At 55.0% G+C, this 13,844-nt stretch overlaps 1 protein-coding gene across 1 annotated transcript; it reads right to left on the bottom strand.

Moving 5' to 3' along the window:
• Positions 1-1,124: 1,124 nt before the first annotated feature.
• Positions 1,125-8,042, bottom strand: CSUI_000399 (platelet-binding protein). Its single transcript, XM_068060633.1, has one exon. It carries the CDS (start codon positions 7,209-7,211, stop codon positions 2,217-2,219), a length of 4,995 nt encoding a protein of 1,664 aa, XP_067927392.1. The 5' UTR covers positions 7,212-8,042; the 3' UTR covers positions 1,125-2,216.
• Between the last annotated feature and the right edge of the window lie 5,802 nt (positions 8,043-13,844).

Genomic DNA, 13,844 nt, shown 5'->3' with positions numbered 1-13,844 from the left:
GCTTGGCAGCAGGCATAGATTGTTGTCCAACTGAGAGTCCAACCAGAAAGAGCAACGCAAAAGACTCACTACGAATAGTGTTCTATGGCACCAGTCTCTTCCGAAGTCACCAAGCAAAACCGAGCAGTGAAGACGTGGGAGTATTACGCATTATGGGATACACCGTCCTAACCTCTCTTGTGCTTACGAACTGGGAATCAAAGAACGATGCATGGAATCAATCACCCTTGATTCCCAACTCGGATCAGAGCTCTTCAAGCGTGGGCCTAGGTGGTGGGTGGAGCAGGTCGACACAACCTGGTTAAGGTCGTGAGACCCACAGAGCGGTCGCGTGTCCGCCGTATGCTGCTAAGCGACTTACACCTAGAAAAGCACCTCTAGTGGACGTTTCTTACCCCGCCGCTTCGGTCACTAACACACGAGGATGGAAAAGAGAGAGAAGCACGTTGAGAGGAGTACCAACAGCCGAAGGACTACCAGAACCTTCTAGACGTAAATAGAAGATATGTAATACTACCAGGACACAAACTACAAGAAGAAGTACAAAATGTGAGGCGAAGATGCGTCTTTGCGAGGACATGAGCGTTGTGCCAGCTGCAAATTCCTTGCCTTGAGACGGTCAAGGAGGTCGCTAGACTCCGCACGTCTGGCCATGCAGTTTCCTACACACCGGGGGTCCGCTCGTCGACTCACTGGCCGGCTAAAAAACCTCCCCATCAATGCCCACGCAACCTGGGTCATCGCTCAAGCCCCGGATTATGTCGCACTCGATCCCGCGGTGACCCGCTCTCTATCACCATTGAATGAGATTCGTTATCTGCGACGTGAGACCGCAGCAGCGGTGGAAACCCGAGCTACGTCGCCCAAGTTGTTCTAGTGCGGTGATTCCCCGCAGAGCTGACTGTTTCAATTAAAAACGGTGATGCTGAGTCCAACGTCTAGGACTGCCCTGTGTGTGTCCGTGTGTCTGCAATACTGCAGTAAAAGCGAAGCCACTCTGGAAGACGACCGTAAAAGCATGGATAGTAAACCGCTGTCCGGAAAACAGGCCTTTACTATGCACATCATTAAACCAAATCTGAGCTGTTCTGTTCTTAAATGTCGTTTACTCGGGAACCAAAAAGCCACTGAGCCACGAGAAAGCAGCGCACTGCCCGACTGCCCTTGTCGCCTCACCCAGAACCGAATAGAGCGAATAAAGAACCGAGCCGCGGGGGCGACGATATAAGATTAGCTGTGAACGGAAAAATAATGACTCGCTATGGGGCCCGACACCACAAGAAGCGCCCGGGAGGCGACTGCACACACTGGGAGGAGACTACACCCGTTTGTGCACTCGCGCGAAAGAGATAAGCATCTGAAAGTTAGTCTGTAGTTTCATTGTGATATGCAGCCCTTGGCAACAGCCCGCCCACTTCTGTTACAACTTGTGCTACAAGCTGCGTAGGCAGTACGACAATCCTGACATCGGCAGCGGACCTCTAAAACAAGGAAAGCAGCAAAGCGCAATATTCCCGGGCGACTATTAGTAAAACGTTACAACCCCAAGGAATCAACAGCAGACAGACAGCCACCCAAGCACGAGGCAACACATCCGCATTTCACGACGACAAGGAACAATGATTCCGCGCCATTGACATATACGTCGGATTTGTAGAACACAGACGTGACAGGAAATGACGGCCCGTTTGCACAATGGCAGATATGTACGGAAAAAAATCCAGCCAACCACCCGTGCGTCCTCATCGTATGTTTCTCTGGGCTGCCCTTGGTTCGAGCTGTTGTCTAAACCCACGTCATCTCCCTGTCTTCTCCCTCTCTAACCGCGTGAGCGCATTCCACGCATAAATTCCTGGGAACTCGAAGACAGTGTTTAAGAACGCCACCTACTCCGGGTCGTTAGCAATTCGATTTTCACTTGATCTGCTTCTGAGAGAGAGTGGCCATCATACAATCCTACCACCTCCCCTACATCACCCTCTCTTGCTGGTTTTTCACTTCTACACATATGAAAGCCGGACAATTTTTCTCTCCTGCTGTGCCCCCACGCACAATGCTGCTACTTCCCCCAAGGCAAACACAGGACACGGCGAAAATCTCTTTTTTCTGTTGGTACATTGGCATTGCCTTCGTACACTGGTACAATAGCAGTTTCTGGGCTCTCCCGTCTCCGCCGCAGGCGTCGAGCCAAGTCCTTTGTCATTTCCTAACCCTCCTCAAGACTGTACTGCTTCCTCCTCCCTTGGCTTCTTCGAGCGCCTTCTCCCTCCATGGCTCTCTTCACCCTCATCGCCATCATCTCTGGCTCTCCTGAGCCTGCCCCTTGCACGCTCTTCGTCACCTGTCTCCCTCCTTCCAGCAGCGTCTTCCGCATCATGCCCTCTTCTCTTCAGCGAGCGCCTTCTCTTGCTACCCTTCACCTCCCTTTCATGCTTACCTTGGTCTCTCTCGCCATCCTTCTCAGCTGATTTTGACTCTCCAGCACGTCCCTCCGCATCATGCCTTCCCCTCCTCACCGAGTGCCTTCTCTTGCCATGCCTCACTTCACCTTCAACTGCGTCATCCCTGCCTTTCTTACTTTCATTTTTCTCACGCTCTGCAGCACCTGCTGCCATGTCCTGCCCTGTTTCCTTTGCGTTCCTCGAGACATTCTTCTTGGATGTCTTTCTTTCCAGCCTCCCGCTTGCCTCCTTGGGTTCTCCCTCCTTACTCTCAGGCCCGTCCACTGAAGCAATAGAGGATTCTACAGACCGCTGGCCTTCAACAGCAGTGTGCGTTGTTTCCCCTGACTTCTCGATTCGTTTCCCGTCTTCTCTGTCCGACTCCGGCGCCGCCGCGACCTCGCTGAGATCCTTCCCTATCCTTCCGTTGGCTTCGGTCGCCGCGCTCTCTTCTGTTGAACTACTAAGAGCTTTGTCCTCCAGTGACGTCGGACTCGTACTCGCAGCATCGCCAGTACTGCTTTCCACTGCGCCGCCGAAGCCAAGGTTATCTTGCTGAGGCCCAGCAACATTCCAGATAGCATCAGCTGTACCCTCAAGAGAACCCTCCGTGAATCCTTCCGGACCTCCTTCGTATCTCGTTATATCCCCCTCAATTGAAGCCTCGTCTAAAGATCCTCCATCTCCGGGTCCCGCGTCCATTTGCACCCCGCTTTCCTTTTCGGTACTCACCTGGGTATCGCCTGCGTGACCGGGAATCGGGTCTATCGGCCCCGGGAGCTCCATATTGAGGTCATCTCCGCCATCAGGTGCAAACGGGAAAATCGGTGTACCGTCACTGAATTCTGATAAGTCACCTAGCAAGTTTCCCTTTAGTAAAAGAGGAAGTGAGTCGAACTGTGAAGAGGTAGACGCTTCTGTGCTTGCGGCATCGCTCGTGTCCTCTGAGTGCTGCGCGGTATCTTTCTCCATTAAACTTGTCTTCGTTTCTTCCTCGACTGCTGGTACCTGAGCCACCGAACCAGACAATTCCGCTGGTTTATCTTCTTCCCCCGTTGTACTGCCGACCTCTCCGGAGAGACTCTCACGCGCTGCAGTGCTGCTGTATGTCCTCTTAGCACGTCTGCTTCTTCGTGACTTCATTTTTTTGCCTTGAGGACTATTACTCAAGCGGCTCCGGCCACCGCTCGACGAGGTTTCGCTGATGTCTGACTGTGGCGACGAGTCCCGTCCAACGTCTTCGGTCCAGGCAGGGAGCCCTGTCACATCTGTTTCCTGTGACTCCCCAGCAGAGCGGTCTTTTGACTGGTGTATATCTCCCGCTACCGAAGGGTGTTCACTGAGGTTGTCAAGTTCTTGGGGATGTGTTTCTGTAGGCTCCACCAGTGCGTGTGTCGCTGTCTCTCCTTCAGCTTCTTCAGTCTTGCTAGCTTGCTGATCCCCGCTAGTCGTTTGCATCTTCTCATCAGAATCTTTTTTCGGACGGCTCCATCCTGCCGGTACAACTACGAAGATATGTCTCTTGGGTCTATCACTTTCCTCGGGAGTCGCCCCCGACTCTCTCTCCTCGAGATTTTCAGGCATCTTTCTGGGTGGGAGTTCCTGGGTGCCCTCCCCTGGAGGCACAGGAAGCTTATGGAAATTGAGGGCCCACGATACGATCCGACTTAGCTCAGGCACAATTGAGAGTATACCCGCGGGAACCGGAGCGTCTTTCGCACTATGGCCTTCACGTACAACCTCTTCAGAGACGTGGTCCGGAGATTCCTGAGGGGCCTTATCTCCGGAGCCAGCTGCATCCTTTACTTCCCCCGACCCGGCTCCACGATCCACAACATCTCCCGGTGTGACGCTGTGGGCCTCAGAGACATCCCGGTTGTCAGGAGCGAAGTTGTGAGGAGGTATACTCGTCGTCAACTCGCCTGCACCTTGTTGTACGATCTGGAGAGGAAGATCATGTGCATTGATCGTGAGATGTGCCGCAACCTGGGGAGGGAGTATATCAGACGGGGCTCGTGTCGAGCCGGACAATGACCCGTCTTCCACATTGACCTTCCTGATAGGCGCGGTACTGAGGAGATGTGACGGACTGGATGGTCCAGCGGCGGATGTGTTCACTTCCCCAGCAAATTTGTGAAAACCAGTTGGAAAGAGCGCTTGTCTCTTAAGACGACGAACAGCTGGACTGTTTTGAATTTCCCGGAGGAGACTGAAGTCCAGAGTACTATACCCGTCCTCTTTTTCGATGACATCTACATACGGAGGGCAATAAAGACCTAGCAACTTATCAATGCTTTTGTACAGCTCGAGATTATGCATGACTCTACCAACATTCTGTACACCAGCCCGCGATAAAGCGGGACCGTTCTCCTGGAAATACTTCGCTACTCGCCCAAACGCTTCGGCCATTGATGCGTCTTGGAACAATGTCGCATTCTGAGGGATGCGACGACGCAGAGCGTACAAAAATCTTTGAGCATAGATTCCAAGAAGACGTTCAAACTTCCGTATCAAAATGTCGACCTTCAGAGTGCTTTCTTCATCTCGTGGTATACCCATACGTCGCAATGCTACGCTCACCTCATCTACCGCAGGGGCAATAGTCGATGGGAGACGGCCGTCATCCTCGTCCCCACCTGATAGGGAAGATAGAGCTTCAACAACTTCGGGGTCGGCTTCCACGACAGCTAGAAGCATATCCTGCATTTCTCTATGGGGTAAACCAGAGAGGAAAGAAACAAAGCAATGCCCACCTGGGTTACTGACGCTTTCTGTTCGTGTCGTCGGGGGCACCAATAGATCCAAGTATCCAGTCTGTTCACCTCTACTTCCCATGCCAAAGCGGTTCGGTCTATGGTGGTGTCCGTGGTGGGGCACCGCAGTGTGAATGCCGAAGAAATCTGCCTCTGACTCGTTCGTTTTCTTTCCTGCTTCGAAAAGTGGAGCTGCTTCAGGGGCCCTGTAATTGTCACGGAAATGACCATGACCCTCATGATGATGATGATGATTCTGGGCAGCTCGGTCACCACGCAACGGGCGTCGTCCTCCCAGCCCTGGATGCATCCTTCTCCCACCAAAAGGCGGCGCTGGCATCCCTTCAGGCTCAACCAGTCTCTTCCCCTTCACTGGAAACGCATGGACAACCTCACCAACGTCCTGACGCTTGTCATGGCGTCTGTGAGCCCCTTTGTGATGGGCTACTCGACCCTCAACGTCGTCCTCCATGTAATCCTTCTCGAACGTTGGCCTAAAGTTTGATTGGACATCAGCGGCTGGTCGTCGACGCGTCGATGCATCAAAAGCAAGCGCACCATCAGCTTTACGTTCCTCCCTCTCCATTGAATCCAACAGCGCCTTCAAACTATCGACTGTACTTGTCACCGTCCCTCGACGTGTCTCCCGCGGAACAGGGGGACGACGAGAGGTCGAGAGGTCATAGCCTTTTACCTTCCTGCCCATCTGAGACACACTCAATCCTTCGCCTTGGTGTCGAGGCGCATCTGAATCCGATCCGTTCCCATCCACCCCAAGCAGCTGATCGATTGTTCTATGAAGAGACTCTGTACGGGAGAGAGTAGATGCATGACCTGAAGGAGAACCTTTGCCTTCTGATGTATCCGGCTGATTTGCTTCCGATCGATCCGGAGCGGCGTCTCCAAGAGATTTCCTTTCTGTTGTAGGACTTAGCCGGCTGAAGAAAGGGTGTGCACCTTCAGGGGCGCCGCTGTCCTTGCTGCGGAACTCCGCCCGTCCCCGGTGACTTTGGAGCGCAGCAGTGCCTTCACCGGTGTTGTCTCCTTTACTATATTCATTTCGGACGTGATCATCAAATGCTCGGCCAGCTACACCGAGTGGCGTGAATCTGTTACGGTTCAAGATTTCCGCTATAGAGCCACGTGGGTTAGGGATATGTGTAGGGACACCGTGCGTCTTCAGTACGTCCTCTCTCAGATGACTACCATCGCCGCTGTCATAGGAGGCTGGGAACATCATCGTACTCGGGTTCCCTGTTTCTTCACCCAAAGTGTGGCCGCCGAGCGAAAGAGGTTTCTCAGCATCGGGACCGCTAAAAAGGTGGGCGGAAGTCGGGGGGACACTGGGAAGAGAAAACAAGAGGTCGGTGCGCTTACGCCCCTCGGCGGGCCGAAGGTCAAGGGGGACGGAAGCTGAGAAGCTGCCTGTCGGTCGACCTCCATCCAAACCACCACGTCGCTCCGTATCACGCTCGGAACGTGGTTCTTCCTCCCCCGTTGTCCGTGACTTGAACTCGTCATCAAATCGTTCGGAGGGGACCTTACTTACTCCTCTCACATCTTGTCGGTCATCGGGAGAAGTACGGCCCGGGGTAGTGGTAGCGGACGGCCGCCGTTGTGTCCCTTCTCCGAGTTCCCCAGGCACGATGTCGACAAAATCTGCTTCTTGCACACTCTTAGCTCGGGAATCCCGGAGGGTCCCCGGACTCGTGGAGCTCCGCGTCCCATCATCACCAGCCAAGCCATCTAAGGCCGTCACAGCTTCTTCTATATTTCGTTGTTCCCGGAGTCCTGGGTTGTACCGAGGCAACCTTAGGGGCCGCCGACGCCGAACTAGAAATTGATCTGAAGGTAATTCTGCCCAGGCAGCGGAGACCGTTGTCGAGCTGGGATCTGTCGAGAGGTTGTAGAGAGAAGCGAGTAACAGCAAAAAAGAGAGACATTGAGAACAGAAGACAGCATGAACGGTTCTGCAGTACAGGGCGGGGAAGGCATCTTGCCTACTCCGGGCCGCCATCCTGGCAAGCACCACCGGCTGGCCGGGGCAGAGTCGTTACCATCCAGTGAAGGGCTCAGCAGAACACGGACTGAGAAATGCTTTTCGAGTAAGGCCACGCAAATAGCCTACAATTGCTGCCGGACGAAGGAAACCGAGTGACAGTTTTTCACGATGTAGTTGACGTCCTGTGAACGGGCCCGCCGGTACAAGCCAGGAAGGCGTAGGGGGTTTCGCTGCATGAGCAAGCCCGAGCGGCTAAATGAATGAGAAATCAGACTAGCTATACGAGCCACTTTAGACCAAAGGGTTCGAAAACAATGCTACGACATTTGCATGAAGACCGCGTGCTTGCAACCAGAAGCGCACGTTGTCCGTCCGGTTTTGACGGCGAGGGGCCCGGACCCGGGAGCGGATCCTGGACGGGGTTGATTGACAACCGGGGGCGCAGCTCGGGAGCAGTAAACCGAGCCCTTCAGGATGTCCATAAATGCAGGGGCGCTCCTGTCATCACGCTGTGAGCAAAAAACGCCTTGGATAGACCTAGCGGAAGGACGGCGGAGTCAGACATTTCCCATACCATGTACTGCGGATCATCGCGACCTGGCGGCGCCCCCACCCACAGCCCTGGGGTGAACAGCGTGAAACAGATACTCGATTAGCAGGTAGTATGAGCACCAACACCCGGAACAATCGCACGCAGCAGCTCTGGCAGTTCTCTCACTTGCTTCCTCTAATGCAAATTTTTCTAGAACAGTGTGTCTGTACGGCCCGGCGGAATCAGCAAATACTACGGCCCAGAGGTGATGCACTTCTCTGGTCGTTTCTACGCTTTGTGAGGAGCGGCCCGACTCTAACTGAGAGTGGGAACAAGCGCAACACCTCGGGGTGTTTTACAGGAAGCGTAGACATCAGGTGTGGCATGATGCGCATGCAGACTCTTCATCATTGAAGGCCGCTGTAATCGATCCAACTTACAGATCCATGTCAAAATTTGTGCTACCGTGTTGGCACGGGACTGATGCGGCCTAGCAAACTGAGGTACACAGTTGTCCATTGACACACAAGAAAAATCGCGTGCAAGGCTTCGTCGAGCACATCACACAGTAACAGAATGTACGATTTTAGGTCCCGGCTGCGAGCGTCCGGCCCGAACTGAACTAGCCGCAGTAAGTCTCCTCGAGGGTATCAGCACGAAACAAGCACCGAGCTCGGCAGCCTTCAATCGGCCGGCTTGTCTCTCGTTCCCGGTGTTCTGTTAGCTTCCCTTCCGCGAAGGGGTAAAGGAAGAACAATGCTTAGCTACCCCCTCGCGATCGTAGCAGCGCTCCCCACCGCGTCCGACACGATCCCAACCAGCGGCAGTGTCTCTCCCCGCCGCTGTGAGTGAAACAGGCAGCGAACGCGACAGCAATCAACTTACCGGCCTCTATCTCGTACGCATAGCTCCGCTAGGTTCCGTAAGGCAAAAGGATAATGACGAACAGCAACTAAGTAATTGCTGCCGCGCGTCGATCTCAAGTCTTAGAGTCGAGTCCCGTATTCTGCCTCCTCAGCTGGGCCCGCTGCTCATACAAGCGAACGGGCTCTAGACGACAGTCAAGCCCGGCTATCCATTCAGCACGAAGCCGGGTACCACTTTCAGTCCTCGGGACTGGTCGACAAGCCAGTCTTTTTCGTGGGACATCCACCCCTTGGAAGTGGGATGCACGCCCGGCCGCTGCTGATCACGGAATTGCTGAAGTTGACCTCGGCTTCCCTGGCGTGTCGGGCGGGGACAGGCCGGTGTCTGTATTCCCTACCTCGTCGAGTGCCGCCCACACCAGCAGGGGCCGCGTCACCAGAAACCGGAGGGCACTCCAGTCTCGCAAACTTGGCAACTCGTGCCCCTCCTTCCTTCACTGTAGGCCACAGCTGGTGCCTGACCGTTGTGCGCCCAATGCAGCTCAATGCCACGCCACAGACGAGCGCGTACGCAAGAGTCCGGACGCAGGTCAACGTTACCGGTAGAATACAGAAGTGCAGGATGGGAACACATAAAGTAACAGGTATAGGAGCGGGCTCCGCCACTCCCAACACCATCGCAGACAGCCCCCAAGCTCACTACCGGTGCAGTGTCCTGTCCCTTAGTACAAAAGCAGAGGAAGTTGCCTTCCTCGCAGGAGCAGCACCCACTCCTTGCTGGCAACGAGAGGCCCCCGGGCGCGCTGATGGGGACGACGCCGTCCTTGCCGCCGGCGTTCGGCTTCCTTCACTCGGTGAGGTGCCACACGGCGGAGTCTCTCATCAGCGGCCGCTGAAGCTCTGCCTGACGGCAGTGTTCCCGCTCCCTATTGACGTGGGGGGGCTTTCTGTTGACTCGACGGGTGTCCCGTCTTGTGTTTCTGGTGAATCCGAGTGCCGGAGCTAGTTCCCCGTCGCCGGTCAGTCCTCGGTCGTGGTCAGGTACCATACGTGGCGCCTTTTGTCTAACACTCCGTGGTAACCCGCGGCCCTGCCTGCCTTATAGTGAACTGCGCCTGATAATCCGCTTTGTCCCCAGGTGACAAGCGGATAGCTACGACTGTCCCAGCTGGACCTCTGGAGTTGTTCTCCTTCTTCTGCTGCTTCTTCCTGCCTCTTTGCTTCATGGGTGTTCATGCTCGAACGAAACAAACCCTGCAACCGCAGTTTGGACTTGGGATCTAGACGAGGCTTGCCCCAAGTGGCGGTGTAGCGCCAGAGTCGCTTTTCGCCCGTGGGTCAAGAACAAACGAACGGCCAAAGACTCCTAGTCATAATCGGGGTCGAATTATGCGCCAGTGCCACGACCGGGAAGCAGATGTCCGAGCCGGTACACTCGTCGTTCGCTACTGCGGCCAGCCCTTCCGGAGAGCCCTCACGATGCTCTCGACTTTCGATGTGCCCCGTGAATAGTACGGGATGCTGTACAGTTTCTTTATACACATACTGACACACGGTCGCGTACCACCTCACCCTAGAACTGGGGCCCGCCGCGAGACAGCATGGCCGCTGGAACGCTACTCTGTGGCGCCGCCCATCCCTCAGACCCAGCACCACATTCGCGACCTCGTCCTTGCGGAAGGCTGTAAGCTCAGTCCACCATGTGAAGTCGCCGTGAAAAATCAGTGTAATAGTCGCACCTCTCGCCGGCTTCGTAAGTGGACCGAAGAGATCCATTATCATCACTTGTGCTGGCCCACCCTTCAGTAGAGGGTGCCTTGAAAACGGACGAGGACCACTCCTGGTCTGCTGACAGTGGAAACTTGTCTTCTCCCGCCCGAAATGTCTGGCGCAAATTCCAAGCACCCTCTCGCTAAGCGCTCGCGTATACTCTGCTGGTATGTGCCCGTGCGCTAGTCTGCTCCAGGCACGTCACTCGGGTAGCGCCGCAGGCCAACTGTTTCCGCGCACGCTGCCTACGCTCACTGCATGGTGATTCCTCCAGGACGAGCCAGTTCTCGGCGTGTGCCTTCTGCTGAATCTGTCTCTCTAGCGCAACAGTTCGTCTCGCTTCTCATTTCAGCTCTGCCCCCCTTGTTGAAAAAGCCTTCTTTGTCCCCTGCGCAGTTTACAGCGCTCGGCCTCGTGCACCGCTGCACACAAGGGCACGTCGTGAATGGTGGGAGGGGGGCCAGGGACGTCTCCGGCTGCCGCGGCATTGCAGTGACCTGCGCGACGTTGTAAATCGTAACGCCCGTGTAGCCGCGGTACCTACAGTGCGAATCCATTTAGTCTTTCACGGGGCGTCGTCTTCTTTTTGTGACAGCAGAGCTCCAAGCCCCAGGGCAGATGCGTCAACGCGAAACCCCTGCCTGGCTGCGGCTCAGCCGAGTGCGTCGTCCGAAGGGCGACTTTGCTGGGTTGAGGGCAACGGCTCCTGTCCGCACTCGAAGTGCTGTCTGGAAGGAGCCGCTGCCGACAACATTGCCAAAGCGCGTAGTTCTCCAATCTTGTATACAGCACCTAGAAAGCTCCGTATACCCTTCTTGTCCACTCGGACGGGGAAACCAATGACGGAGCCCGTCTCGGCAGTGCCATGCCGTACTTCCGCTGCCGGGCAGGAAAAACGGAGGTGGGCGGTTTCTTTCCGAAAGGGCCTGAGTTCAGCGGGTGTAATTATAGGCTAGCTTCTTGACACGGTGAAAGAAGGTCTCCGCATCAGCCCTATGCTCCCCGAGTAGGTTACTGAAACCAGCCGCGTCGCCAAAGTGTGCAGCTGCGGACACCCAGTTCCTCCATGCAATGGGGCGACCCTCCATCCGCTGTCGTGTAGGCAGCGGAGGACCGGAAGGCATCCTCCTCCAGTCCCAGAATCCGTCGAGAGTAGCGAACGCCAGTGAGGCGAATCCTACCCAACACCGACCTGCCAGTATGCATTTGGAAAGTGAAACACAGAAAAGACTGGTCTTCCCTGCAGGCCGTCAAATGCCTGTTGCGTGCGGGGAAGCGGGCACACAGCTGCTTGCGTAACCTTTTTCCGCGACGATACACTCTCCCTAGCTTCGGATCCAGTACCCCTGCTGGGACCCACTCTGGCTCGCTGGGACCGATCAAATCTTGGCTAAGCATCCGTCACCACAGCTCCTATCCTCTCTCTCGTGCCACCGCTGACAGGCTTAGCAGGACAAGTAACTGGTGTTGGTCAGGGTCAACGCCGGCGCGAAATGGTGTCAAATCCTCTGGGCGAGGATACGCTCGCCGGCATTCCATAGGCTTGAAGCACTTAGAGCAGAGGCTTCGGAACTGCTCTGCCTGCTGTCCCGACAGTCCTGATACTTTGTGTGCGCATTGCTGAAGAAGTGAGATTGAGAGAAGGCGCAACTCCGTGATCCCGTCGAGCCAGCTGTCCCGACAGCGCACCAGCTTCCCTGCACGGGGCCTGTTCTGCAAAAGGTTGAGAACGTGGCACACTGCTGTCCTTCCGACAGTCTTCTGGCCTCGTCGCCGGCAGACTGAACCACAGAAGCGCTCGCGGAACTACGTCCATCCTGCATCACCTCCAGATGTAGGTGCCGGGGAAAGGGAAGGCGCGTGCTCACCAACAGGCGACGAGCCCTACACCCCTGTATCCCGTGAGCAGCGGGCACTCTTCGCTGCCAGCAACCCCACAAAGGTTTCCCTGGGATCATTCAGCAATGGTCTTTCGAGACGCTTTGTGGCGACGGCCCTCCGTCGTTCGCTAGCACCGCAGTGTCGAAGATTTGAGGCTGAACCGTAGAGATCCCAGCTTCGAGACGAAAGAACCTTCAGTTAACTGCTAGTACTAGTCAAAGTAGTGAGAGACGGAGTATTGGCTCCAGTACAGTTAGATCTGGAGGAGTACTTTCACGTTAGCCGCTAGACGCAGAGGTCAATGAAATTTGGTAAGACACAAGCACTTGACCACGCTAGATTAGAGAGCGGATTGTAAACATCTGTGGAAAGAGCTCTCACTAGTAGAGCTATGTGACTCTACTATCCTAAGCAAGGGGAGGTTAAATAATGAGCCCTATAATAGGATGCTAAGAGTAACAATGGAGAAAGCGATACGTCATATAGTGCACGGTATCGGTAGTTAGTTGAGGCGCAACCCTGAAGCTACCAAGGTTGGTGCTAGCTCCTGTGGATGATTAGCCAGAGTTTTCAGAGGAAAAGTCGGAAACCAAACTGTTACCGTTTTCGGAGTCAGCCTGCGAAGTCTTTTTTGTTACCAATTGTAGGACGCAACGGGCTCTCGCAGTGGACGTCACTGGGTGAAAGTAGGTCTCAATTCCAAGAAAGAACACGCAGAAAAACAACAGGGTAAAACAAACAGGAGATAGTGATGGGACAAATCAAGAGTCAAATGAAAAAAGAGGCAGACATCACATCAAACGGCTGCACGTGCTCCCGATAGGCAAATGTATCTCCCCCGAGGACTACACATGCTGCAGGGTTTTAAGCTGTCCTCTGTGTGGCGCGCATCGCCCCGCTTTCGTAGGTCAGAAGCTTTGTAGGTTACTGCCTTTGCTGCTATTGGGTGCGGACCTGCCCGGAGTAAACGCACTCTCCAGCTACGCGTTTTCATTTGAGTCCGAGCAATACAGAAGCACGTCTTCTGTTTTTCGATGACCAGGAGAGGTGACGAATACTAAATGTGCTACTGTAGTAGACTCGGGCGTTGCTGTGGCGCTCACTTTTTCGGTCATTTGCCGGTTGAAGCCCTAACGTGCAACCCTCCCGCCGGAATCAAGCCAGCACGCACAGTTCTCCACTGGCGACTGGCGCCTATCACACAGGGTCGGATCCCTCGCGGACAGGCGCTTGAATGCTCAGCGACTGAAGCCGACAGAGGGAGTGACGTAGCGCGAGAATGCCATCTGGAGACTGGAGCTTCTGAACCGATGAAAGAAACCATCACGCATCACGGCTGCTACAGCCCCGCCATGATACGCTGGGGGGGTTTTCTTCTTCGGTAACTTGTCTCGGACGTTTTCTCGGTTGCGCGACGCAACTGGGGACGTTTCTCAAGGAAACCCCTGATACGGCTCACCTGGCAAGACAGGCCGTGCGCCGCTACCGTTCTGGCACGGGCAGGCAGCGGCTGGATCCTGGCGAGCTGTGCTCGTCAGCCACCACCGCAAACTGCAAGAGGTGATGGCATTGGAGGAGCCGCTGCAACCAAGATGCATC

Source organism: Cystoisospora suis (assembly GCF_002600585.1).
Source record: "Cystoisospora suis strain Wien I chromosome Unknown contig_172, whole genome shotgun sequence".
Taxonomy (NCBI): domain Eukaryota; phylum Apicomplexa; class Conoidasida; order Eucoccidiorida; family Sarcocystidae; genus Cystoisospora; species Cystoisospora suis.
The sequence above is the reverse complement of the archived record's forward strand: the minus strand, read 5'-3'. Positions and strand labels throughout refer to the sequence as shown.